Genomic DNA, 27,843 nt, shown 5'->3' on the forward strand with positions numbered 1-27,843 from the left:
CCCTCCCCTCCCACTGGGACCCTGGTGCCCTCCGCCCCTCCCCACCTTCCTGCGGTCTTCATGAGGCCGAGCCGGCCGTCCTGGGCGGTGTCCTGCAGTCTGAGGTCCAGGGAAGCATCTCCATCAGGAAGGCCGTGTGGGACAAGTGAGGAGGAAATTCAAGAAGCTCTGAAGGTCAGGCCAGGACTTGCCTCACCCGTGCCTCAGTCTGGTCTGGGGTTGATGACGCCGGCGTGCATCCTGACAGTCCATTTCTGGGGGAAGAGAACTTTTTCTCCTCCTTCCTCGGTCTGGCGTATAACCTGGAACACAGCAGGCAAGCGGGAAACCCTACTTGCTCCGCCGCCCCAGGTCAGCAGAGGTGAGAGAGCCCCTTGGAGGGAAATGAGGAGCAGCTACGCGATTGTTCTGAAACTGAACAGGGTTCAGCTTGAAAACTGGCCCAGAAAACCACCACATGGCTTTTGAAACAACCTCAGTGCCACACGGTTGAGTCATAAGGCGATTCCCCTGGGTAACTTCCATGCTTTTCAGTGAAGCCTTCAAGCATTTAATGCGGTTTGAGAAGTTCTTGCACAGACAGCTTTCAGCACCATCACAAACCTCTGTGCAGTGATGGGGTTGTGTTTTCTTTTAGAACCCTTGTTTGTTTGTTTCCTTAGTATGTTACCAAAACTGAACAAACTATCCTTTAGGTTGCTCTTACATAGCACTTGATATTACAGCATATGAGAATTTGTTTTCTTCCATGATGTTATTTTTATTGAAACTTGAACTATAATTGTATTATCATTTTATAATTTAACTTGAATTTGTCGATCTAGCCTTTGAGCTCACTGCCTTTGTTAACAATTTCAGCTTTTTCCATAATTCTGTTTCATTTTAAATTTTCACTTAGTGGATTATAGAAATGTGAGCCTCAATCACAGTGGCATATTCAGTAGCGTATTTTCTGGGTGTCATAGATAAAAAGGAACCAAGCTAGCATTTGTTGCCAGTTTGGGGAAATTTTCTTACGTCATATCTAAAAATGAATGTCCCGGGATTCAGTACTTGGATCCACCGATTAGTATTGACACAAAACTAAAGGAACACAAATTAGGGCAACCAGACGTTAGCACAGCTGACCTGCAGCGTGACAGCTCAAGGGCTCCTCGCCGATGCTGTTCACTCTTGGTGACGTGACCTCGTCTCTTCGTAAAATAAACACGGACGTACACTTGTGGTCCTAGCAGAGCTAGTGGCCGAATCACTGGAGTGGTCGGAAGAGTCAGTGGTCACGTGAACGGGAGGTGGTGGTTTCTCCATTTTTACATCCAAAATAAAGGTAAAGAAAGTGCTTCTAACTGGATGCTTACAGAGTTCGGCATGATTAAATGCCCAGGGAGTTCCCTGGTGGCCTAGCGGTTAGGATTCCAGGCCTTCGCTGACGTGGCCTGGGTTCAGTCAAGATTCACGACACGACACAGCCATTAAAAAAAAACGAAGAAAGATAAAAATGCCCCCAAAGAACTGCATTTAGACCGACTTCCACATCTGAAAACTTCTGTAGAGCAGAGCACTGTAGGACCCCTGGAACTAACAGTGCTGCAGGTCAGCTGAGCCTCCGCGCCAAGAAGGGACTCTCTTCAGATTGTTCACGCACGTGCTCTGGGAGTGGGGAGGGGAAATGTCACACTTGCATGTATGTGGACAGTGCCGTATCGTGAGAGTGCAGCTCGGTGTGTTTTTATCCACTCTGTGTGCGTGCTCAGCCGTGTCCAACTCTGTGGTACCCCGTGGACTGTAGCCCGCCAGGCTCCTCTGTCCGTGGGACTCTCCAGGCAGGAACGCTGGAGTGGGTTGCCATGCCCTCCTCCAGGGGGTCTTCCCAACCCAGGGATCCAACCCAGGTCTCCTGCGTCTCCTGCACTGGCAGGCAGACTCTCTTACCACTGCGCCACCTGGGAAGGCCCCGGTTTATCTCCTGAAGATGTCTTAACTCAGAGCCCAGGTCAATAACAGGAATCTTAGCAGAGGCCCTTCGTGCCCCCTGCCGTCACCCTGCCCCACCAGGATCACCAGCACCCCGCCTCGTCATGTGGAGTGGCTTTCCTGCTTCTTCACCTTCCGTAATGGAATCCAGCTAGCCTTGCCCAGTATTGCTTGAGAGCTGTCCATAATATTGCATTCCGGTGTGGATGGCTCCTCCTCCAGGCTGTTTTTTTATTGTGTTTTTTTTTTTTAATCAGTTGTGAAGGCACCACAAAATGTGTTTTGTCATTTCTACCGCTGATGAACATTGGGACATTGCCAGGGCTGTTGTGAGGCACGTGTCTGTAGGCACATGGTCACTCCGGGGCTGGAATTGCCCGCTGATTGGCTTGAGTGTGTTCAGCTGCAGAAGGTACTGCCAAGCACCCCACAGTGGTTGCACCAAATTGCATTCCGTCTGTCAGCAATGTATATTCCAATGGGTTCTCTCTACAGCACTTGGTATTTCTGTGTTTTTCCATTCTAACCATTCTAGCGGCTGCAGAATCTTTCATTTCACTTCCTCTAATGACTCGTGAAGATGCGTGCCTTCCTGTGCACTTGTCCTCGAGGGGCGTTTCATGTTTACAGATGGGAAGGCCCAGTTATAAAGCTCTCGATGCTCTTCAAGTTCATATACAGGAGTGATGCATTCCCAATCATATTACTACAGTATTTTTTTTTTTTGTAGAAACTGAGATAGTCATTTAAAATTTCACATGGAAATCCAAAAGACCAGAGAAAGCTAATGCATACATAAAGAAGAAGAGCGGGGATATTTCCACTACCCACGTAAAACCTTTTCTGAAGCTCTGTTAGTTGAGATGGCTTGGCATTGGCACACGGCTGGGCTAACTGATCAGAGCAGTGTCCAGGAGGAGACCCGCCAACAGTCACCAGGCTTCAGCAGAGATGTGTAGCTGCAGAGCCCTGGCCTTTTCAGCCAGCGGTGTTCAGTCTGTGCATAGCTGTTTGGAGGGCCGAGTGTCTTGACCTCTTCCCCGTTCATGCATAAAAGTGGATTGTAGATGTAAGTGGGAAAGGAAAAAACAATTTTTAGAGCCGATAAAGAACAAGATTCAACTGAGTAAATTTTGGAGATCGTCCTGGCTTTTTTGAACAACTCCTGAATCAGCATTCCGTGTAGACCAGAGGAAGTGCTCTGAGGAGCTATGCAGAATGAGGGGCTGGGCCAGGCAGGGGTGGGGCCTGGGAGCAGAAACGTGGTCACAGGGTCCCTCTCCTTCAGGGGCCACGGGCTTGTCTGGCCCGTGAGCTAATGACCGCTGATCAGGTGATTCCTGACGGGCTGGTTCAAGGTTCCATTTCTGGGAGAGGCAGAAACTGCGATCAAGTCTCAGTTAGGTGGCCTGTGGCTTGGTGCAGCCAGCTCCATACGGAGCCCGTCGCCTGGTTTTCAGCAGAGGAGAGCAAAACAGAACATCCGCATTCCTCCAAAACAGGCAGAGACCCCTTAAACCAGACACAAAAAACATGAGCCGCGAAAGAAAAGAGACATTGCGCTGTGCTAAAAGCGTGGCATCCAGAGCAGCAGTAAGAGAATGAAAGAGCAGAATGGGAGAAAATGTCTGAAAAGAGAATACCTAAAGGACTGGAACCAGCGTTTAAAAATGGGTGAAAATGTGAGCGTTCACTTCACAACAGGTGGGATCCAGGGCAGGTTGATGTGGAGGGGTTCCCCTTTGGGAGGGGGGTTCTCTCTACTTTTAATGAGAGTGTGTATGTCACTCACATTCAGACCCCTCTTCAGTGCTGACAGCCCGCGGTAGCTCACCTCTGGAGCCCAGTGCCGTGGGCGGTTACAGCACCCACGCCGCCCTCTGACCATTACTGCTTCAGGCGCGTGGCATTTCGATGCCACGGGCATGTAGACAGGCAGGATCTAAGGATGCGACAGCAGGAGACACCAGATGGCTTCACACTCACTTATAACCCTAAAGAAAAATTATCTTTTCCATTAGCATGAAATGTGAGCAAACAGATGCCCCCTGCCGCCTGCTCCCCAGCTCTCACTCACCCCACTGCACATGCACGCACACACACATGCGCGCACACACACACCGGGCTCACTGCTGCCGGGCACTGGCGTCATCTGTAGGGAAATAAGGGAAGGACACATCAGTGCAGGAGAGACGGAGTGGGGCGGAGTGCCGTGTGCTCTGCTTGGAAATGTTTGAAGTTACAATTTAATGGTTGTTTCCTTAGGTAGACGCAGCAGGGTGTGACCTTGACGCAGGACTTTCTGCTCTGATTCACACTGCTGAGGCAGAAACTATGGACTCGCGACCCCTGGGTCCCGGGCAGCCTGGCCCCCAGGAGGCCCAGGACCCCGCTGGGTGCACTCACGTGCCCCCCAGCCTGGGGTCCCTGCAGCCCTGAGTCAGGGCACACTTAGCCTAAAGCTTCTGGACTCTGTTTGGGCTTGACTGGGAGGAGTGGGGGTGGGGGCCTTGTTCTTCCGGCAGCTCCTCTCCAGGGAGGACATGGCCCAGGGAATGACGGGTGCTTGCAGACTTCCTGTCCAGCAGGATTCTCTCCCTTCCAAAGGGCTGGCCCGGCAGAGCTGCTCCGGGCCGCGATGTCTCCTGAGTCCGCGCATCCCTCTGTCCTCTGTCCTGCCCACCCCCATCACGCGGATGGAGTTGTGACCATCACCCAGGCGGGTCAGCGCTGACCCCTCAGCATCTCCCTGTGAGACACCGCTGGTGGTGGCTGTGCTGATGTTTATTTTTAAAATTCCGCTGTGAATACTACCCATCCTCTAATGGAAATGCATCACTAGAATTTTTACAGAATTCATGCAGCTTTTGTAACTGCTCCTCTCAGTGATTAATATCTTATTTGCTTTCCTCTTCAGTAACCGAAAATAATTGATGTGCTGTCTTCTAATATTTTATATTACACTGCTTTAAGTGATTTCAAAAGTTATTCCAAATGCTGGCCACTAGGGATATGTTTATACTTACCCACTAAGCTGTTTGGAAATGACAGTCCTTCACAGTCGTGTGCGACTCTGCGCAGTTCAACCCCACGGACTGTGACCTGCCAGGCTCCTGTCGATGGGGATTCTCCAGGCAAGAATACTGGAGTGGGGTTGCCATTTCCTTCTCCGGGGGGTCTTCCTGACCCAGGGATCAAACTGGAGTCTCCTGCATTGCAGGAGGATTCTTTACTGTCTGAGCCACCAGGATGGTTCAGTGGGTAAAGAATCCGCCTGCAGTGCAGGAAACACAGGAGACGTGGGTTCAGCTCCTGAGTCGGGAAGACCCCCTGGAGAAGGAAATGGCAACCCACTCCAGGATTCTTGTCTGGAAAATCCCCATGGACAGAGGAGCCTGGCGGGGCCACAGACCATGGGGTCACATGAGTCGGACACGACCGGAGGGGCTGAGCACAGCAAGCTCTTGGAGGTTGTTAGTGCCGGGGGAGGAGAGTCAGACAATCCTGAGCTCACACACACACAAAGACACACGTGTGTATACATGTGTACCTACAGATGGATGGATGGATGGATAAACAGATATCAAGTTAAAGCTTTGGGGGACTAGGGACTGCTTTTCCTTCCTTCTCTGAGTCTTCCCCAGGAATAAACGGAGTGGGGCATGCTCCGTGCTGCTGCTTACTTGGGGTTCAGGGCGGCTCCCCTCTTCAGGGACCCGCACCCCTGTCCACCAGGAGCCATGGCAGCAGCGGCCCCTCTCACCAGTGGCTTTGCTTACGAGCCTGATTTAAATCCAGCCGTGACCCTACTCTGCTCAGGCACCGTTAAGCTGGAGAGAGGCCTTCAGTTTTAAATAAGAACAAACGAAATCTTGTCTCCTGAAGAAAAGTGGGAACAGCCTCCTGTGGCATTTCTTTAAATGGATTAATATGTTGATCTTGGGGTGAGCAGGAGCTATCCCTCACGGTTTCATGATTAAGCCAGGTGAAATGAAAAGCAAATCTCACTGCTAAACACCACCTCTGGGAATTTAGCTGTGTTATTTCTATTTTACAGGAACCTGCAGGATTTCTTCTTTAGTTAAAGCAGACTCTTGTAAATATAAAATCTCAGTATTCTTAAAAAAAAACACTGTAGACACCATTTACTTGCTTCCTGTTTGCAGAGCTCCCACCAAGAACACTTAATCATGTTAGCTGGCTGTGAGTGTCTAATCGTGTGAGAAATTGTTGCTGTGTCTGTACTTTGGCGAGTGAAGGAAGCGGCAGCCTGAGCCTGGTAATAATGCACCGATTATCAGAGCTCTGCGTCTTAGTCCTCAGCAGATATGCAAGTCCTTATTCCCCTAAATGTTTGTTTTTAAAGGGAAATTATTAGTCATAAAATAAAATGGTAACTTTTGCCATACTAGTTTATTCTTGAAGATTCATAGGAAGGTGCTTTCCCATATTGCAGGCTTTCATTCAGTATCTGTATATAAGTGAGGGAATATCCATATGATTTTAAGAGCACGCAGGAATGCGTTCTCTGTTTTGTAAGGGTTGGAAACCTCTGAACCTACAACTCTGTGCTATTTATCTGAGTATAAGGGGAGAGCTCTAGAAGGTGGATTGGGCATTACTTAAGCAGTTACTCATCAGGTGGAATTCAAAATGCAGGAAAGGTGCTTTTTTTTCTTTCTCTGGAAAAGGTGGAATCAGGCTGGGTGGGAGGTGCTGGCTGTAACAGCTCCGTGGTGCGTCCTGTGCGGGAGGCCCCTGCCACTGAGCTGGCTGTGTGGGGACGCGCAGGCACCCCCGGCAGGCCTGAGTGCTCTTCCCGAGGGGACCCAGATGTCTCCTACGTGGAGCCCTTCCTGTCTGCAGAAAACAGATGGGACGAGGTGCCATGGCATGGAGTGGACGGGGGCGGTGGAGGTTTATCCTGAGGACACCCGGGGAGACGACATCTCTGGGCCACGAGCACCCGCCGGTCCCCTCCCGACCTCCTCGCTGCCCGCCGCGTGATTTTTCTGCCTCCCCGAGGCTCACTAGAGTCCCTATTCAAACAGTCGCTGGATCTCTTCCATTCGGACATCCCATCCTTACGGGCAGAGTCCCTGCCCCTTGCCCCACAGAGGCGTGGGGTCCCGGCTGCTCCCCCGGCGCCCCCTACTCCAGGGCCTCGCCAGCCTCGCCAGAAACCGGGTCGGGGCCTCGTCCTGAGAGGACAGCCTTCGCCTTCAGGGCCAGTGGCTGCACACCTGTTTTTGTGGGCGCGAGAAGGGTTATTCGTTGTCTGCCTTCGCCTCCGGTTTTGGCAGACACTGCCCAAGACAGATGATAGTTCTGCAGAGCTCAGTGTTGAGGGACCGAGGCTGTAACCCCCACGGTCGCCTGCGGAGAGCGTCTGACCTGCCTAGCCTGCTTCCAGAGGCCTCTGAGACCTTGCCCTCGGCCCCATCCTCTCAGCCACAGGGCCCACTGGGGCTTGTTCCTCAGGGGGCGTGTGAGGGGCCTGGAGTGCAGCCAGCCGGAGGGCCGCACCAGACCCAGGACCCCTGCTTACTGCTCTCCAGCCTTCCAGCTGCCCCCCACCTCACGCAAACCTAGATGGCATATTAAAAACCAGTGACATCACTTCGCCAGCAAGGTCTGTATAGTCCAAGCTGTGGTTTTTCCAGTAGACCTGTATGGATATGAGAATTGAACTATAAAGAAGGCTGAGCGCCAAAAATTAATGCTTTCGAACTGTAGTGCGGGAGAAGACTCTTGAGAGTCCCTCAGACAGCAAGAACAAACCAGTCGATCTTAAAGGAAGTCAACCCTGAATATTCACTGGAAGGACTGATGCTGAAGCTCCAATACTTTGGCCACCTGATGCGAAGAGCCAACTCACTGGAAAAGACCCTGATGCTGGGAAAGATTGAGGGCAGAAGGAGAAGTGGGCAACAGAAAATGAGATGGTTGGATGGCATCACTAACTCAATGGACATGAGTTTGAGCAAACTCCAGGAGATAGTGAAGGACAGGGAAGCCTTGCTTGCTGCAGTCCACGGGGTTGCAAAGAGTCAAAGACACAACTGAGCGACTGAACAATGCAGGCACTATCATTTTAACCTCGGAGTGGCTAGGAGAGGCTTACTCACCCTTCGCTGCTGAGAAAACAGACCTAACACTGAACAGCAGGTAATGGCAGAGCCAGCATTAGAATCCCCGTTTCCTGGAAGGTTGTAGGACATCCTGGTGTAAGCTCACTATGTGATGGATGTGTGCGTGGCTTCCCGCCTCCCCCGCCCCCCGCCCCAAACACAGACACACCTCTGTAGACTCAGCTGTTGAAAAATGACAGGATTTATCAGCATCGGTCATTTGTTCCATGTGTGTGTGTTCCTGGTAGCTGAGAAATTAAAAGCCTCGTGAAGACAGAGTCCGAAAACCTGTCATGTGTTCCTCCAGCGTTATCAGCAATCGGTCTAGCGGCCGGCAATGCAGGGTCCTCTGATTCTGATCGGAAAAGGCTTTCTGGATCCCTCTTCTTCCTTCCAGCCATCCTCTGAGAGTGACATTGTAAAGGTTCCCAGCCCTGGAGTGACGGGACCTGCACTGTGAAGCCCCCTTGCCGGACACTCAGTATGCAGTTCGGGTTGTTACTGCAGTTGTGAATGAGATTTTTCAGCCTGTAGAGTGAGGCACTGGAGTTGTTTCCTGACGTTTCCTGTACATGCCGCGTGGTCTCAGGTCCTCCACTCGACTCTCTCTAAGCCACACCCTTTGTAACCTCCCTTCCCATCCCAGCCAGGGCTTGGGGACTAGGGAGGCAGGTGTTGGAATGTATTAAAATCCTCCCTTACCTACCCGCCGTCTGCAGGCGTTGTATGACATTCCTTCTGCCGTCTAACTCTGCTCAGTTGCACTTCTGTGTGAACTTGCTAGATTGAACATATGGAGTGTGATCAGGATTTCTGATACTTGATGGGGATGTGGACATTCAGCAGAACTTCCAGACGGACAGCGGTTCAAATTGTGGCTCAAAGACTTAGACTATCTCATTTATAGGGTTTTTTCCCCCTGATTATTCTATGACTCAGGCAAAAATTCAGCACACCATCTATGATCAGATTTATCAGGTAATCTGTGCAGAATTGAAGGAAGAGCCAGTGATTTAGAATCAGAGTGTTTCCTGTGGCTGTATAGAGGGTGTTTTCACGCTTAATTGGTACAGTTAAGTGTTTTCATCGGGAATCTTCTAAGGGGCAAGCTCTCTGTTTTCTCTTCTGGAGTTAACAGGGTTTTCCTTTTGTGCCTTTTTGTATTTCTTTTTAACCAAAGAAGATCCCATGGGATGTACTTTTTTTTCTGTAATAGATTAGAAGGATGAAGGATGATAAAACCCAGCCCCACTCCCTTGTTTAGTCCATCGCACCTGGCACAGCAATGCTCACTACAGATGCATCGTCAGATTGCAAGTTGTTCATTTCCTGTGGATGATTCCCCGAGCAGCGTTAGTTATTTGGGTGGGTGACATCCTAAGAAATAGTTCTGGTGTCTCCTGCCTCCCAGCGATGTCGGTGGGGGAACGCGGTGGTTGGAGGAGCTCAGAGCTGAGTGTGTAGGTCTGTTGACTTTCATGTCGACCTCAGGCAAGTCACTCACTTTCTCTGGCTTCTGGCGGCCTCGTCTATAAAGTGAGGTTGAGTTCGTGACTTATTTCGTTGGCGAGAGCATGAAAGTCATATGGTCATTCACTCAGTCAGCATGTGTTTGCCACCCTCTGTGTGCAGGGCTGGTCTAGCCGCCACAGGGACCCCAGCCACGTGCTACCCAAAGGCCTGCCCTCCTGCAGCAGCCCTCCATCCAGGAGGCGGAAATAGCGCACAGGTAATTCTCAGAGGAAGTGAACGGGAAAGCGGAATTAAGAAGGACAAGGGAAGATAAATTTGTATTTAGTTAGTCTCTGAGTGTGCCCTAGGGACTCACCCTGTGAGGTCAGCATTCGTGTCCCATTTTATAAATAAGGGCTCAGAGGTTGTGCAGCTGCAGTCCCGAGCCAGGATTTAGAAACAACTTTTTGTGGTTTCAAAGTCCGTGCTTTTCCAACGTCCATTGACATCACACACAGCTTGCGAGTCACCCACAACTGGGAGTCTCCTCCGGAGGTGCTGGCGTGTCCACACACACGGTGGGGCAGACAGCTGTGGCCCAGGCCTGGCTCTCAGTGCCCGGCCTGCCCCGCCCACGAGAAGGGCTAGCGGCTGAGAGTCAGCAAGGGCTTGGGGAGGCTTCTGTGCATGAAGGCTGGCTGGCTTGTTCACAGGTATCCTAGAGGTATTGACATGCTTTTAAGTGATGGATGTTTTACTTGTAGGAAATCATTTACAGGAACGACCAACTTAGTACCGTGATGAGCTCATAAGATGACCTGTCCTCGAAATGGGTCATGTGGCACGTGTGCGTGTGCGTGTGTGTGTGCGCACATGCAGACACTCACACTGCACATATATGATTTATCAGGTTTCTACATTTACAAATGTTTGTGTTTAATTTTAGGGGAACACTGACTCCAAATTTCCGCTCACCTCGCAGTCTCACTCTTCCAGTCATGGCTTAGGGGGCAGGAGGAGCTTATTTGCGCCCTGACCACTCACCAGTTGTATCCTGAGATCCAGGAAGCCCTCTGATGCCCTGATCTCCACAGCAGTGGAAGCCTTCGGGGCTGTGTTTATTCCCATGAGACATACCAAGATTTTTAGATTGCTTTTCCCACCACCCTCAGCGCACCTGCTGATCCCTGAGATAGCCAGTACCCAAAGAGATCAGGCGAGTCCGGCAGCTGAGGTGGGCCTTGCAGTTTCTGGTTCTCTCCTCCCTGCTCCGATGAAGGGCACTTGGAGAATGTCCAGAAAAGCAGTAAGGACCCAGCCGCGGCTCCGAAACCCAGCATCTAAGAGAGCTGCTGTGACTGGCTGTGTGACCTCGCTCAGCCATGCCGTCCCTCCCTCGCCTCTGTCTCCGCGTCTGCGGTAATGAACCCCACACCACCCCTGGTGTCTGCATCCCGGGACCTGGGAGAACTAGTGAGCTGGGCGGTCAGCTGCTCCTCGTCCGGGTCTTGGACTGCAGGGCCTCTCGTAGGAGAGCTTGTGGTCAAGTGTGTCTTTGTGAGTGTGGTTTCTTTCAGGTCCTCACTTTATTATCCTTGCTTAATACATGCCCATAATATTGCTTCATATAAGCACATTAGTACCTGTTTCCCTGATATTGTACATATTAATGAAATTTCACTGAGTTGTTACGAAGCACTCAGGACTGTACATCTAACAGGAAGCTAAACTGGCAAACCACTGCTCACCCAGTGGTTTATCTGGATCAGGAAGATGCCCTGGAGAAGGAAATGGCAGCCCACTCCAGTATTCTTGCCTGGAAAATTCCACGGACAGAGGAGCCTGGAGGGCTGGAGACCATAGGGGTCAAAATAATGTCGGCACAGGACTTAGCAACTGAACAAATGGCTTATCTGAAATATTGTGTCATCCTGCCACCCTTAAAAGTGTAACAGTTAATACAAAGTTTCAAGTTTAAAGCAGAGTTTTGTTGTACCAAATAAGCATCATGTCAAAAAAAATGAAATTTTGTTAAAGGATCTTTTCTAGATGATTTAAAAATTAAACTTAAGCTCCAGAAAAAAAAAAATCCAAGACTCATATTTTAAAGTTGAAAATACAATATAAATGAGGTCATCTTTACACTTACAGATTTAATTATCAGATTTAATTAGATTTAATTATATCTTCCATATAAATGGAAAATGATTTTAAGTAAGAGGCTATCATTTTCAATAATTATTGTTGGGAAAGTTGATTTGTTTGCTGTAAAGAGTGTGTGTGTGTACACACCTGTGTACACATGAGTTCATGTGTATCTGTCTCCTCACTGGGTAAAGTTTCTTGTTTTCCTCAACCATTCGGTGGTGTCCAACTGCGTGTGACCCCATGGACTGGAGCCCACCAGGCTCCTCTGTCCATGGGATTCTTTGGGCAAGAATACTGGAGTGGGTAGCCATGCCCTCCTCCAGGGGATCTTCCCAATCCAGGGATCGAACCCATGTTTCCTGCGTTGCAGGCAGATTCTTTACCACTGGGCCACGAGGAAAGCCCCTTTTGGCGAATGTGAGACGTTCTCTTTCCATAACCAATTAGTCTTCCTGTTTTTTCAGCCCAAGGGGATGTGTACCTGCGTCCAGGACCCTGCGTTTATCTTGTGTTCCAGGTGCTACCCATCGGCCATGCTAAGCGATCACTTACTCCTCCTTGCCGTTTTTACCGGCTCGGCGGCCTCAGATAATCACGGCATCTCACAGCTCTGCTTTTTCCTCACGGCTCAATGAGGGTGGTGGTGCCTGTCTCAGGGGGAGGACCTGAGCTGCAGGAAAACACACCGGCCTGGTCTTGGGTCCCCGCAGGGATGGGCTTGAGCAGGGCCCTCAGCACTCCGCGCAGTCGCGCTCCTCCTCGGACGCTGTTCACAGACGGCGGGGCTCTCGGGCCGGTGGCAGACAGGGGCGGCGCTCCCCCGGCGCGAGCCCCGAACCCTCTGCAGGAGGCCGGCGTGGGCAGGGGGTGGCGAGGCGCGCGTGCGCGCAGGCGCGCCGAGAACGTGCGCCGTCCCGGGAAGGGTCGCGCGCGGCGCCGGCTGCCGAGGGCCGAGGCGGTTGTGTGCGAGCGCTGACGGGGGCGGCGGCGTGTCCGGGTCGGAGGCCTGGTCCACACAGGGCTGGGGGTGGTGGTGGCAGGAATGGGAGGAGCCGGGAGAGCCGGAGGGCATTTAAGGAGCCAGCACGCGGCTCGGGGGCCCAGGAGGGACTCGCAGCCTCGGTGACGAAGCCCTGGCCGCGGCCGCGCGCCAGGCTGGTGCCAACTGCGCGCCTCCCGAGATCTGATGCCGTTTCCCACCAGCGTGCACCAAGAAGGGTGAGGGGAGGAGTGTTCGTGCATTTCTCCTCCTTGGCAGCCACCTCGCCTGTGCCCCCCGCCCCACGGTGACGCGGGTCGTACCGCTCTCCTGAGCCTGTTCCTCTGGGGGCAGGGGGGCCCGTCTGTGGCAGAGGAGCCCTGCCCGAGCCCTCGCGGTCACAGCGCAGAGCCCAGGACAGACTGGCCGCGGGCGGCCGAGCTCCCCGCCTAATCTCTACGAGCTTCCTTCTCTCCTGGAAAAAGAATCATCTTGTCTCCACTCATCACGAGTGGATGTCCTTTGCTCTTCAGATAGAGACAAAGGCTGGTGGGGGGTGCGGCTTGAGGCTGGGCGGGAAGGGCCTGCCTCACAGGGCAGCTGTCGTGCTGGGCTGGCGACCACCACGGCCCAGCCCCACCTGGGCTCGACCCGGCAGGTGGCACTGCCCGCCGCCCACCTCACGAGGGCCGCTTCCGCCCCTGGGCCTCCCCGCCAGGCTGCTATGCCTGGGCTGGGGCAGGGGGTCTCTGGGAAGGACAGGGGGAAAATCTGATTCCCTGTGTGAGAATTTCTTCCTTCTTGTAAACCTGACACATTTCTTACACACAAGCTGCTCTGCCCTCCTTGCCCGAGGCGGGCCAAGACCGCCGTCTCCCCACACATCCGTTCATGCGCCTAAGCGGACACCAAGGGATGGGGGAGGCAGGGGACCCAGTGGAGGGCAGGGGGCCTGGACGGGGAGCCCCCAGCACACACGTGGTCAGCCACTCCGGTGAGGCTGTCACACCAGACCTCTGCCCCCCGGCCCAAGCGTTTCTTCTTGTGCGACTGGAATGGTTCTTCTGGAGAAAGCAATCTGCAGTCAGGGGCTTGGGAATTCGGATTCAGAAGCTTGGAATTGGAGCTCAGCTGCCGGTGGAAAATACACTGTGAATGTTTTATTCAGCAATGCATATATAAGGTTGAGCAGAATGCAAACACATAAATCACTTAAACAATAGCCGTTAAAAGCTGCCTCCCAGCCTTTCAGAACGGCACTCGCGAAGTCCTCTGTTGCCATCTGCTGCCGAAACGTGTTATTACACTGCCGGGTCTCACTGCTTCTCCTGGGCCTCCGTATTCACACCCTCGGGCACGGGGTTTCCTGGGGTGACACGTGTTTGAGGGTTGCAGGAGGGACTGCAGCCCCTTTAGAACTCTGTGGGGACTGAGCAGAGACGACAGAGTCCGTGTCTTCGCTTGGCTTTGCACCGAGCCGAGGCCTCAGTGCTCAGGAGTCCCTGGAAGCACAGCGTCCTGTGACCGCTGCGGTCTGTCTCACCGCCCATCACGCTCACCAGCATATTATCGCCAAGAAACAGGAAGGGTCAGTGTCTCAGCAGTGACACCCGCCCACAAGTCAGCACGGACTCCCGTGACCCCGGGCGGAGGCCCCTCGCCCCGCAGGAGTCGCTTCCTCCCCTAAGTCAGAGGTGAAGGTTACCGGGTCGGTGTTGGACCGCAGTCCAGGATGGCCCCTGCGTCCTGAGTGATGCGCAGCAGCCAGCACCACGCAGGAGAGCTGCAGCACGGCCTTGGGGTCTCGGAGCGCTTGACGGTCTCATGTGCTGCCTCAGCCTCCCCGCGGGCCTTCTGGACCTGCAGGGGCACCGGCGAGGTCTCCCGGAGCTCTGGATGGAGACCCTGCCCAGAGACAGTACACGGGGCATCTCAGCTCCTCGAAGCCTCCCGGAGCGCTGGATGGCGAAGACCGCCGGGGCAGCCACGCGGTGATCCAGGCTGGGGCAGGGATACGGGCAGCTGCGCGGTGATCCAGGCACGGGCAGCCGTGCGGTGATTAGGTCTTGGGCAGGGATACAGCAGCTGTTGGGACGCGGGATGCGCGGCCGTAAGGCGCGAAGGCACAGGGCCGCGACCGCGTACTTTTTCCAGGCTGAGTCGCTGCGGCGTCCCTGGCTCTTGACGTCGGGCGTGACTGTGAGCCCCGAAAGATGCTGTCGGTTAACATTATCTCTTTGAAGAACGGTGAGGTCATGGAGGGAAAGCCATGTTTCACATGGGCAGGGGGGTTTCCCTTTAACTGTTAACCTGCGGAAGGGAGAGTGGTGCGTTGGGTAGAACAGACGTGAGACTCTTCCTTTTAATAGAAAATGTGGAGCCGCATGGACCCTGGGTCGCAGCCCCGTATCCCCCGTCTCTCCGGTTCCTGCAAAGGGCCTGGGCCCTGGACAGTCTTGTTTTCAATCCCACAAATGTGGGAAATGGTCAGTTACTTTATATAGATTTTTCAGATATGAAAACTCTAGATGCAAAAACTGGGACGTTCGAAATAAAACTCGGGTAAGATACACATTACAAAGCTTACCATCTAAACTGTTTTTAAGTACACCATGTTAGATTTTTACAGGCTCTTATTGGCTGAATAAGAACCTAAGAAGCAAGGAAGCACCAGGCCTCACGTGCCCACAGGTACAAAGCCAGTTGACACACCAGGGGCTGTTCTGGAGCCAAGTCCACGGTCCACGAAGGGCCTCAGCCACCAGCTCTGAATACCCGGAACAGCCTGGAGCCTTGCTGCCCTGGGGTGCTGAGCTCAGGAAACTTCAGGCAGGTGTCCTGCAAGACTGAAGCTTGTGTGGTTTGGACGTACATGTCATATGCTTATAAATTCCCCTCCCCCCACAAATTTTTAAAATTTTGTCAAATTTTAAACTTTATTTTTAAATGTGTAATATTAAACATTGTTACATCAAAACTATGAAAAAACCGTTAAAGTGGTACAGTTTTAAAATCAAACGTTGACTTTTACATAACACTGCTCAGCCGCCAGCTCTGGCTGTGGTTTCTGTAAATACAGCATGACCTGTGCTGTGAATTGAACTTGGTTTTTGTAGCCTTACTTGGAAGTGTCTCGTTGATCCAAGCTGTAGCTGTGATGCAGTAGCCCTGTTTATAGAGTCGTGCTGATGGGGTGGGTTGGACTTTGCTTCTCCCCAGACCTCGGGCTGGGGCCAGGAGCCCAGATGAGTCAGAGCTCTCAGCTCGGCAGCTGCACCATTAAGAGCGGCCTCCCCCCAGCTCCCGCCACCCCAGACCTCTGTCCTCTCACCCTACAGTAGCAGAGACTTTCACACCTGTTGCCCAGTAGTGTTAACAAGGCGGGAGGTCCAGTTCTGGGTATTAAGTGCCCACTGTAAGTGCCTGGAGCTTAGTAAGGCATTCGATGAACGTTAATACTACTCTTCTTTGGGGGTTAAATTCTCAGGCTTTATCTCTAGCAACCACGGAATTTGAAAAAGTTAAGATGGATGATGGCGATGGCTACACAAAAATGTGAACGTATTTAATGCCGCAGAATTTCATGTTTAAAAATGGCTCAAATGGCATATTTATTTTGTGCATATTTTACCACTGTAAAAAAAAGAAAGTATTGGGTTTGTTTCAAATTCTAGAGCCGGGAAGCTTTTTTGAATGGAGTCAGCAGGAAAACTTAAAAGAAAGTCCTGTCTTTGACGAGTGAACCCCACCTGGAGAGGTGATTCCGATGCCTGGAAAGCACACGTGGCTGACGGGCACGCAGCTCACAGTCCCGGGAGGCAGTTAGCTCGGAGAGGGCAGTGAGGAGCAGAGAAGAGGATCCTTGAACAGACAGACATCTGCTTCCATCTGCAACCAGTGTTAGTTTGCGATGGCTGTGATTTTTTTGTGCCTTGTGTCCCTTCTAGCCTTATTACGGTTTGATTTGCAAATAAAAGTTGTGTATATTTAAGTGTATGGCATGATGTTTTCATACCCACATGCACTCTGAGATGATTTTCACAGCCGACCTGACTAAAATCCCACCCGCAAACAGTCCCCTTCTGTGTGTGTGGTGAGAACACCGCAATTTGCTCTTAGCAGATTGCAGGTGTGCAGAGCGTCCTCATGAACTGAAGTCGCCAGTAGATGGCCACCCTTAGGTCTCCACACCGGCCTGATCTTAGCAGTTGGAGTCTGTGCCTTTTGATCAGTATCCGTGTCCCCTCCCAGTCTGGTAAAGCCCACTCATCCTAGCATGCTCTGAGTTTGGCTTCTTTCTTTTTATCTCCACACACACGTGAGATCCTCAGTGTTGGCTTTCGTGTCCAGCCCAGCCCAGTGTCCTGCGGGTCCCCTCACGTTTTCACAGATGGAGGGATTTTCTTCTTTTTATGGATGAGCAATATTGCTTTGTAGGTACATGCATGCGCGCACACACAGAGTATTCTCTTTTGCCCGTTCGTCTTTCAGCAGACACTGGTTGCTTCTATATCCTGGCACTGACTGTGGGCGTGCAGCAATCTTTCAAGGGACTGGTCTCATTTCCCTTGGGCATAAACCCAGAAATGGGAATGCTGGGTCAGATAGAAGTTCTAATTTTTTTGGAACCTCCATACTGATGTTCGTGAGTATGAAACCTATACCAATTTATTATTCACTTTGTGTTATGGGAAATAGGAACAAATACAAGCAGTAGAGAGAACAGTATAATGAGCTCCAAGTGCCCATCGCCCTTCACCCGCCCCTCGTAATTACATGTTCATGGCCAGCGGCATTCTGTGCGTATGCCCACCTATGTTATTTGAGAAAATGTATGTTTTATGTGAAACTATTTTAGTACACACTTGGAAATATAGATTATTTTGTGAAACATAACTACAATACCATTATTATAATGAACATACTAACAATAATTTCCGGAGAAGGCAATGGCACCCCACTCCAGCACTCTTGCCTGGAAAATCCCATGGATGGAGGAGCCTGGTGGGCTGCAGTCCATGGGGTCGCTAAGAGTCGAACACGATTGAGCGACTTCACTTTCACTTTTCGCTTTCATGCATTGGAGAAGGAAATGGCAACCCACTCCAGTGTTCTTGCCTGGAGAATCCCAGAGACAGAGGAGCCTAGTGGGCTGCTGTCTATGGGGTCGCACAGAGTCAGACTCGACTGAAGCAACTTAGCAGCAGTAGCAGCAGCAACAATAATTTCTTAATATCATCAAGTATGTGTGTTCAGTTGCTCAGTCATGTCTAACTCTGTGTGACCCCATGGACTGTAGCCCACCAGGCTCCTCTGTCCCTGGGATTCTCCAGGCAAGAATACTGCAGTGGGTTACCATTTCCTTCTCTATCAAATACACAGTGTTTAAATTTTCAGGTTATCTCACAAATATAATTTTCTTAACTCTGTATGTTTGACTTAGGATCCAAACAAGGTTTTGGATGATATGTCTTTTAACTGTGGGTTTGCGCATATCTTCCCCCGCACACTCTTGTTTTTCCTCGTCATTTGCTGAAGAAGTAAGTTCTCATGTCTTGGGTTTTGCTGGTTGCCTCTTTATTTTGTCATTTATCGTATATAAAAGTTGATAGTTGGATCTTAACCAGCCGGGTACTTACGCTTGGCTAGACACTAGACTCACCTGGGAAATTTAAAAGAAACTCTGGCATGTGCAGAGATAGTCGGGCGGTTTCTAGATGAAGTTATACAAAAAGTCACCTCATCCCTCAGCACTTCCACTCCAGAAGAACTGAAGCAGTTATTTAAACAGAAGCTTGTGCAAAAATGTTCATAGCAGCACTGTTCACAACAGCCAGAGGTCCAGACAGCCCAAGTATCCTTACAAGTGAAGCAAAGGGCTGGACACACTAGGACGTGTGCGTGCAGCAGAAATCAGCCTTGAGATCTGCGAGTTCCTGACCATGCCTTGAGAACATCACGCCAGTGAAAGAGCCGGCTCAGAGCCACACGCTGTACGGTTCCGTCTCTAGGAGATAATTCAAGATAAGGAGACCCGGAGAGACACGAGTAAATGCATGGGGCTTGGGGTGGGCCAGGGGTGGATTGTTGGGGGTGCGAGGTTTCCTTTGATGGGGGTTGGGGGGGTGACCAGGTCCCGGGCTGGATGGTGCCAGTGTTGGGTACAGCACGTGACTGTCAACCAATGCCAATGGTGAGCTCTCCCCACCTGCCCCAGCCTCTGCAGCCTGGCCTGAGGGGCCGAAGGCGGTTCTGTTTGAATAACATGGGGCTTCTGCTTAAAATGCTAATTACAAGGGACAGAAGCACTCTCAGAGGCTGTGTGCTGGAGTACAAAGATGGTGGCGTTTGGTCTTCCCAGATCCCCTCTCCTCACCTTTCCAGGCCAGGAGCTGGCCGTCTCCTCCCTCCATTCCCTGACCCTTGAGAGGCTTTCTTAGCTCTGATAAAGTAGCGAGGTGTTGTTATGGATATCTATATATTTGGAAAGGCCATAGGTTTGGAGTCAGAAGACCTGGCTGGGTTGGCCTATGTCAGCTCCATAATTCGTGTACCAGTTGTGAAAGTGTAGGCAGGTCACTAAACTCTTCTGATTCCTTTTATCCATCCATAAGATGTATGTATCATGTAGTGATAGATATTTGTAAAAATTAAAGGAGAAACTAAAAAGACAGTTTTAATGAAATGTAAAAGATGGTTTATCCTTGGAAGGAAAGCTATGAAAACCCTCGACAGCATATTAAAAAGCAGAGACGTCACGTTGCCAACAAGGGTCCATCTAGCCAGAGCTATGGTTCTTCCAGTAGTCATGTATGGATGTGAGAGTTGGACTATAAAGAAGGTTGAGCGCCAAAGAATTGATACTTTTGAACTGGTGTTGGAGAAGACTCTTGAGAGTCCCTTGGACTGTAAGGAGATCCAACCAGTCCATCCTAAAGGAGATCAGACCTGAATATTCATTGGAAGGACTGATGGTGAAGCTGAAGCTCCAATAATTTGGCTACCTGATGCGAAGAGCTGACTCACTGGAAAAGACCCTGATGCTGGGAAAGATTGAAGGCAGGAGGAGAAGGGGACAACAGAGGATGAGATGGCTGGAGGGCATCACTGACTGAATGGACGTGAGTTTGAACAAACTCCAGGAAATAGTGAAGGACAGGGAGACCTGGCGTACTGCAGTCCATGGGGTCGCAAAGAGTCGGACACGACTGAGCGACTGGACAGTAACAACAAAAGGGAGAAGCTAAGCAGTTAAGCCACTCAGCCTGGTACCTGCCCAGTAAATGTGACTTTCCTAGTTATGGATTGCTCAGCAGGTGAAGCAGGGGGCGGGGGTCACAGAGGAGGGTCGGGGTGAGATGCAGAAACGGCCCTGTCCTCACCCTGGGGGTATCCTGAAAGCCACAGTTATGGAAACCTTGGGGTGAAACCAGGTCAGAATCCCCCACCTGCTGGTCAGTCCTGGCCTGACCCCTGGAGGCCCAGGACTGTGTGAAAAAAAAGCTGTGAGTTCGGGCAAGAGTTGTGAAGCCAGGACATGTGATGGTTGCCTCTCAATTATGATTTGTATTGTGCTTTTTCTTTTCCACCTAAATTGTATTCTCCAGGTCATTAAATATTCTTCTACAATGTCATTTTTAATGACTGCACATTGAGGATATGCTTTAAGAGAAAGTGAAGGGCAACTCTCTGGCAACTAAATCAAAAGTCTAATCAAGAGTAAATTAACCTGAAAAATGGAAGACTTCAAGATTTTCTTTGGCCAAGTCCTTGCATGTCTGGCTCTATTTTGTTTTGGAGGAATGATATCAGAATTTCCCACTGTAACCTTGCTTTTATGCATTTCTCCTTTCATTTCTAATAGTTTCCGCTTTATGTGCTCAGCCGTGGTCTTTATCCAGTGCCTGCAGGTTTACGCCTGCTACAGCTTTTTCGTACATGTTGCTCACTATTCAATATAGTGTTTTTCAGACTCAACTTTACCTGGTCTAAGGTTAATGCAAACTGGCATTCCGCCCCTCCCCCACCCAGTGTGCCTTGTGTGTCCTAATTCATCCCCCAATTTCCAGTCTTTATCAGACACTTTTACTTTCGGAGTCTTGTTATCTGCCCCTGGTGGTCCTGCCACGTTTCATACAGGGGATGGCATGGCTGGCTCTGTTCCTGTCGTCTCCTCCTGTTACTTGTCACAGTTTGCTTTCTCTCCTTCACCTGTCCATCTTTGTTGGTCTGGGAACTCTGTTCTACTCTTCCGTATCTTTGGTGACTGTCTTCTGTGGCCGGATGCGGAAACTTAGATGCTTACACTTTTCACTGTTATTTGAAAAAGGATGTCTGGATCTCCATCAGGACATCCCATCTCCCTGTGTGTTCAGTCACTCACTCATGTCTGATTGTTTGCAATCCCGTGGACTGTAGCCCGCCAGGCTCCTCTGTTCATGGGATTTCCTAGGCAAGAATACTGGAGTGGGTTGCCATTTTCTGCTCCAGGGGACCTTCCCGACCCGGGGATGGACCCCGTCCCCACGCATGTGCACATTTCATGAGTACATCCCTGTTTCCCCGAGTCTAAGCGCTCCCAACCGCACTGCCTGCCATTGGCTGCTGCCAGCAGCGTTGTTACAGGCAGACGTTCGGGTCAGGTTCCTTCTGTCTGGCTCCTAGGTTCCTTTCAGTTCAGTTCCTTTCAGTCGCTCAGTCGTATCTGTCTCTTTGTGACCCCGTGGACTGCTGCACACCAGGCTACCCTGTCCATCACCAACTCCCGGAGTTTACTCAAACTCATGTCCCTCGAGTTGCTGTTGCCATCCAGCCATCTCATCCTCTTTTGTCCCCTTCTCCTCTCGCCTTCAGTCTTTCCCAGCATCAGAGTCTTTTCCAGTGAGTCAGTTCTTTGCATCAGGTGGCCAAAGTATTGGAGTTTCAGCTTCAGCATCAGTCCTTCCAGTGAATATTCAGGACTGATCTCCTTTAGGATGGACTGCTTGGATCCCCTTGCAGTCCAAGGGACTCCCAAGAGTCTTCTCCAGCACCACAGTTCAAAAGCATCAGTTCTTCGGTGCTCAGCTTCTTTGTGGTCCGGCTCTCGCATCCGCGCATGATCCCTGGATTGACTCCTTAGCTGTGTTGTTGTTTTCTCTGTCGTCTCTCTGGGGTTCGGGTCTGGTCATCAGTCTGCCCTGCATGGCTGTAGTTCCGGAGGTGACAGAGGGGCAGGGTCCCTCCCCTCAGGGTCACGCGACAGAGCTGCCAGCAGCTGCCTGGCCTCCAGTGCAGGCTGAGCCGGGTGATCTGGCCCGGGCACCGCGCCACCCGCTGCTGCAGCTGCCCTGCTCTGGGGCAAGTGCAGGCCAGCCCGGGGGAGGAGAGCCGGTGTCCCCGCCCTGCTCAGCGCCGGCGGGCATCTGCAGCTTGGGGTCCAGCAGCTGGGTGCTCTCCGCAGTGACGTAGGCACAGGTAGGGCTTCCTGATGCCGGCGCCCCCAAACAGCAGAGTGTTCGGCAGCACCCCCCTCGCAGGGGGTTCAAAGGTCTTTGCCGTCAGTCAGGGGGTCTCCCGGTGTCCACTGCTGTGTTCTTTTCAGTCTGGCTTCGGGGTGGGGCAGAGAGAAGGGAGCCCCGTTAATCAGGTGTGCCAGGATACATCCACCCCAGGGTTTTTCAGGAGGGTCCTGGCCCTGGGAAGTTGCAGCCGTGGCTGACGGCCGGTCCCCACGTCCCTGTGTCTCACACAGCAGTGCTGGCGGGCTCTAAGGGGCACAGGCCACTGCTGAAAAGAAGGACAGAGGGATGTGTGTCCTGACCCAGGGGTGCTGAGTGTGAGAGGCGGGCTGTGGGGACGTGGGCATGCTCATTCCTCCTCCTTCTGTGGCCACCATTTCTCACATGAAGCAAGGTGGGCACCTGCCCCCAGGCATGGCATCCACTCAGGAGCTGCTGGGTGTTGGGGGGGCGGTTGGAGAGACTGTCCCGGGGTGCTGGGTCTCGGGGGGAGTGCCCAGGGTGGAGGGTGGAGAGGGTGGGTGCTCATCCTTTTCTCTGGGGGCATCTGCTCACTCCCGCCTTCTCAGCACCCAGCCAGTCACACCCACACTGGGCCGGCCAGCCAGGAGGTGGGCACCCTCACAGCCCAACCCTTCCGCCGTGCCAGGCACCCCTCTGGGTTACGCTCTGGACACCCGGTGCCGTGACCCCGACTCTGGATCCACTGTGTTTGTCACTCTGGACGTTGTGAGTCTGTTAGTGTGGCCATCTCAGGTGTCGCCACCCCGCACCCCAAACCCACAGTCGGGGACTCGCAACCAAGCGGAGCAGCGCGTGACTGCGCCCTGTGCGGTCCTTGTCCAGTGAGGCTCAGAGCAGCACCCTGCAGAGCACAGCCCGGCAGCAGGCCTCCAGAAGCCAGCCGTCGCCTAACTCAGTACTTGTCTTTTTCTCTGATCTTTTTATGTTTGTCTAAAGCAGCTCTTTCGGAAAAGGCGGTGGCACCCCCACTCCAGTACTCCTGCCTGGAAAATCCCATGGATGGAGGAGCCTGGTGGGCTGCAGTCCATGGGGTCGCGAAGAGTCGAACACGATTGAGAGACTTCACTTTCACTTTTCGCTTTCATGCGTTGGAGAAGGCAATGGAAACCCACTCCAGTGCTCTTGCCTGGAGAACCCCAGGGACGGGGGAGCCTGGTGGGCTGCCGTCTATGGGGGCGCAGAGTCGGACACGGCTGAAGCGACTCAGCAGCAGCAGCAGGGGTAGCAGAGCACAGAGCAGCCTGACTGTAAAGAACGCGTGTGGACAGCGTTCCCCAGGGTGGGGGCAAAGGTGCAGCCCGGAACCTGCTGGCCCCAGCGCGGCCCTGGGACTTCAGCCGCAGGTCACCTCACCTCGTGGCCGATTCTTGCGCTGTCTCGGCCTGACCTGGCCTGGGGCCTGCGTGCAGGCCCGAGGGGCAGCAGCGTGACCACTGAGGGGCTTCTCTCTGGCGGTTTGCCTGGCTCCTGCGGTCACCACCCTGGGGAGGGGCCAGCTCTTGCGCTGACAGAATCCTGGGTTCTGCCAGCTTCCAAGAGAGCTTGGTGAAGCCCCTCCGGCAGCACTTCCAGCAGCTGCGGGTGCCGACCTGCCACCGGGTGGCTTTCGCCTCGCAGAGCTTCCCCACGCACCCCGGGGACTCGGGGCCGCTGGCTGGCAGACGGTCTGCCTCCAGTGTCCCCCTGGGGCCGAAGGATGGGGAGTGCGGTGGGCGCCGGCCAGCATGTCCCCTGCTTCACCCGAGCAGCGTTCCTCAAGTCTGAACTCTGGAGCGCCCCCTGGTTCCTGGCTCTGCCCTCTTCTCTGGAGCCCTTCTTGGCCCTGAGCGGGACTAGGTCACCTCACATGGCTGCATTTCTTGCGACAGCACCTAGCCCTGTAAATGCTGGCTCTGAGAAACAAGAACTGCGTGAACTGTCTGATGGGGCGTCTGTTAGGAGGGCCAGGCTGGGGAAAGGGACCATGGGCACACACACTGTCCACCGTGAGCCAGCTGGAAGGACGAGTTTGTTCTGCCAAACTGTCAGACCGTCCAGAGGGTCAGTTCTCAAGCAAATGTGCACTTTTAGAAAGTAGTTCTGCAGGCTCCATCAAGAGCCATAAAAATATTCATACCTGTTTACCCAATAATCCCACTTTCAGAAACCTTTTACAAGAAAAATCAGAGATACTATAAAAGGTTTATACATGAGAATGGTAACCCCAAGACTGTGCGAAAACTCCACAAACATTCATCATATGAGAATGATTAAATAATTTATGCCTCTTCACAATGCAGCTTTGTCCAGTATTAAAAATATCCTTTCAAGACTATTTCATGACATAAGGATATAAAGTTAAGTTTTGAAAAGCTATTATTCCAAATTTAAATATTCTGTTTGAATATATATGCATACATTTTAAATGTCTTAAGTGAATAAAAAGAATAGACAGAAAATGCTAGAATATGAACAGCCACATTCTCTGAAGCTAGTATTGTGGGGCAGAAGGAGATCTCTCTAAGCCTCCCTGTGGCTTCATTTAGACTTCAGAAAATTTCAGACTGCCCGTTAACGGCACTTCCCCAGGGGATAGTAATATTGTTTCCACTTACGCTAGGCACACCTTCTTCTTTGCAGTGACCTTTTTTTATCAGTCATCATATAGTCAACAATTTAAAATTCACAATATTCATTCATATCAGTTAGGATTTGGTTTAGTTGTGTATAACAAGAAACCCAAATAACACATTTAAAAATATAGAGATTTATTTTTCTCTCACGTAAAAGAAAAGTTGGCAGTAAGCTAGTTAAGTTGGCTGGTGGCTCCACAGTCATCAAAAACCCAGGCTTCTGCTTCCTGCCTCTCATCTTCAGTGTGATGAAGCAGACTTACCTCCTAGTGCCAGAATGGCTGCAGATGCTCCAGCCATCAGGTTGCAGTTGCCTCCCTCCTTGTCTGTCTCCCCTCCCGGACTCCAAGCTTCCTGAGAGCAGGATCAGTCTCAGTCTCCCCTGAGCACAGTCCTGGTACAGGAGGTGGCTGCTGCTCATCTGTGTCTTGGCTGGGACTGGGTTGCCCTTCACACCTTCTCCAGGGCTCGTGGGGGCTTTCCCTCAACAAACGCCCCTAAATCATCTCTGCGGCTAAGCCCTCTGATCTCCACTTCCTGTACTCATCCTCTCTTCAGTGGTCGAAGGACTGAGGGCCCCAGGGCCACAGCATGCCTGGGTCACGTGCCCTGCCTTTGAGGGGCTCCCAGGGAGACCTGGATGGACACATGCCCTTGAAGGTGGCCCAGGTGGGCTGCTGGGTGGGACAACAGGCTTCCCAGCATCCCTCTGGCTGCTGCCGGCCGGGGGCACGTTAGGAGGCAGAGCCAGCCCCTCGGGAGGTGGCAGGAAGCCCGTTACCCTGCCCACACTGCAGCACACGTGTGACTGGCCCAGGGCACTCACACCCTGTAGGCACCAACGGTGCTGTGGGTCCAAAGCAGAGGACTGTGAAGGTCTGCTGGGAGCCGCCAGGGCGCTCTTACAGATGAGGGTGCTGAGACGAGAGGACGGAGGTGGACAGTGAGACAGGTGGGTACAGAGCCAGGCTTTGCCGGTGTGGACAAGGCTCACTCACGCTTTACGGTAAAACTCCATCCTGACAGAAGAACCGGTCCTAAGGGCCGGAAGTCCTGTGGGTGCAGAGTCACCATGCGTGAGGCGGCCCGGGTCTCACCGGCTCAGGATAGCCCGCCTCTGGGGCTGTCCAGGGGCGAGCAGGCATGAATGGGAACTTTGCACTGTCCCCAAAGCGGGGGAACTGGTGGGGCGGGGTACGGTGCCAGGACGCAGCCGAAGCAAAGCCATGACGGCACTCTGCCCGCAGCACGGTCTCCAGAACGACGCACGCCTGCACCGACACCCCGGAGACGCTCTTTCTGAGTTTCCACGGCTGACAGAGCCCGAGTTCCTGATCTCTGTCTTCTCTTCACCTCCAGGTGCACATTGGCCAAATGTATTCGGCCGACAAGCTTGTCATTGAGAATCGAGAGAAGCCCCGGGCCTAGGAGCCGGGACCAGCCTCCAGCAGCAGCGTGGACCACCGCCAGCACCGTCCTGCTTGCCGTGGGGCCCCCAGCAGGCCTTGAGGGGCCTCTGCACCAGCTTTAAATAGCCTCACTCTGCCTGCCCTCCAGGAACTGATGAACTGAGCGAAGTGTCCCCTCTTCCGCAGCTTTGGTGACAGAGGTCGGCTGGTGCTGGCTGTCCTCGGTTCAAGCGTCAGGATGAAGAGCTAGAGCGCCTCGAGGGAAGGCCGTGTCCAGTAGTGTCTCGTCCACCCCACCCCACCCTGTGGCTCCGCAGCACCTGTATAGAGCATTTCCAGACGTGTTTCTGGGTCCTTGACAATAAACGAAAGCGTCTCCCTGGCCTTCTCTACCAGACGCGCGTGTCTTCGTGACTAGCGCGCTTTTGGTTCCTGCTGGTGATGGGCCTGCAGAGGGCGGTGGGGGGCCTGGCAGGGAGAGTCCAGCCCTGAGCTGAGTGTCCCCTTCGCAAAGGCAAGTCCACACACTGGGAGAGATCCAGGGACGGAGGGGAGCAGGGTGCATCCTACCACTGAGACCCAGGCCCAGTGTGGCAACAGAGGTTCCCTGTGTGTGGCTGCTCACCTGGGGACAGTCCTACAACCCGCTGCCCAGGGTGGTCTCAGGATGACTGTCATCTGCCCCACTAGGGAGCTTGCTAGAAACACGGAATCTCAAGCCACACCCCAACCTGATTTGAATCAGAATCTTCAGTCTGACACACCCCAGGGGACTCCAGTGTACACTGAAACGTGCGTCCCAAAGCTCACTCACTGAGTCAGAGTCAGTTGGAGAGACTGGGAGTTTTTAAAAAGAAATTTCTCAGCACTTCGTATTCTGACTTGAGAAGTGACAGATGAGGCATAGTTATTTATTTGTTGTTCAGTTGCTGTCGTGTCCAACTCTGCAACCCCATGGACTGCAGCCCGCCAGGCTCCCTGTCCATCACCAACTCCTGTAGTTTACCCAAACTCATGTCCATTGAGTCGGTGATGCCATCCAACCGTCTCACCCTTTGTCATCCCCTTCTCCAGCCTTCAATCTTTCCCAGCATCAGGGTCTTTTCCAGTGAGTCAGTCCTTCACATCAGGTGGCCAAAGTATTGGAGTTCCAGCTTCAGCATCAGTTCTTCCAGTGAATATTCAGGGTTGATTTCCTTTAGGACTGACTGGTTTGATCTCCCTGCTGTTCAAGGAACTCTCAAGAGTCTTCTCCAGCACCACAGTTCAAAAGCATCAGTTCTCTGGCACTCAGCCTTCTACATTGTCCAGCTCTCACATCCATACGTGATTACTGGAAAAACTATAGCTTTGACTGAACTGACTTTTGTCAGCAAAGTAATGTCGCTGCTTTTTAATATGCTGTCTAGTTTGGTCATAGCTTTTCTTCCAAGGAGCAAGCGTCTTTTAATTTCATGGCTGCAGTCACCATCTGCAGTCATTTTGGAGCCCAAGAAAATAAAGTCTGACACTGTTTCCACTGTTTCCCCATCTGTTTGCCATGAAGTGATGGGACCTGATGCCGTGATGTTTGTTTTTTGAAGAATTTTAAGCCAGCTTTTTCACACTCCTCTT

The 27,843-nt window shown here is 52.3% G+C and overlaps 1 protein-coding gene across 1 annotated transcript in view; it reads left to right on the plus strand.

The window, feature by feature from the left end:
• LYRM4 (LYR motif containing 4) overlaps positions 1-26,598 on the plus strand; it is an 85,238-nt gene extending 58,640 nt beyond the window's left edge. Inside the window, exon 3 of the mRNA XM_068960976.1 lies at positions 26,180-26,598. Within this exon, the coding sequence (XP_068817077.1) occupies positions 26,180-26,248 (69 nt within the window). The 3' untranslated portion in view covers positions 26,249-26,598. The remainder of the gene's footprint in view (positions 1-26,179) is intronic.
• The last annotated feature ends 1,245 nt before the right edge of the window (positions 26,599-27,843 follow it).

Source organism: Capricornis sumatraensis, chromosome 22 (genome assembly GCF_032405125.1).
Source record: "Capricornis sumatraensis isolate serow.1 chromosome 22, serow.2, whole genome shotgun sequence".
NCBI classification, from domain to species: domain Eukaryota; kingdom Metazoa; phylum Chordata; class Mammalia; order Artiodactyla; family Bovidae; genus Capricornis; species Capricornis sumatraensis.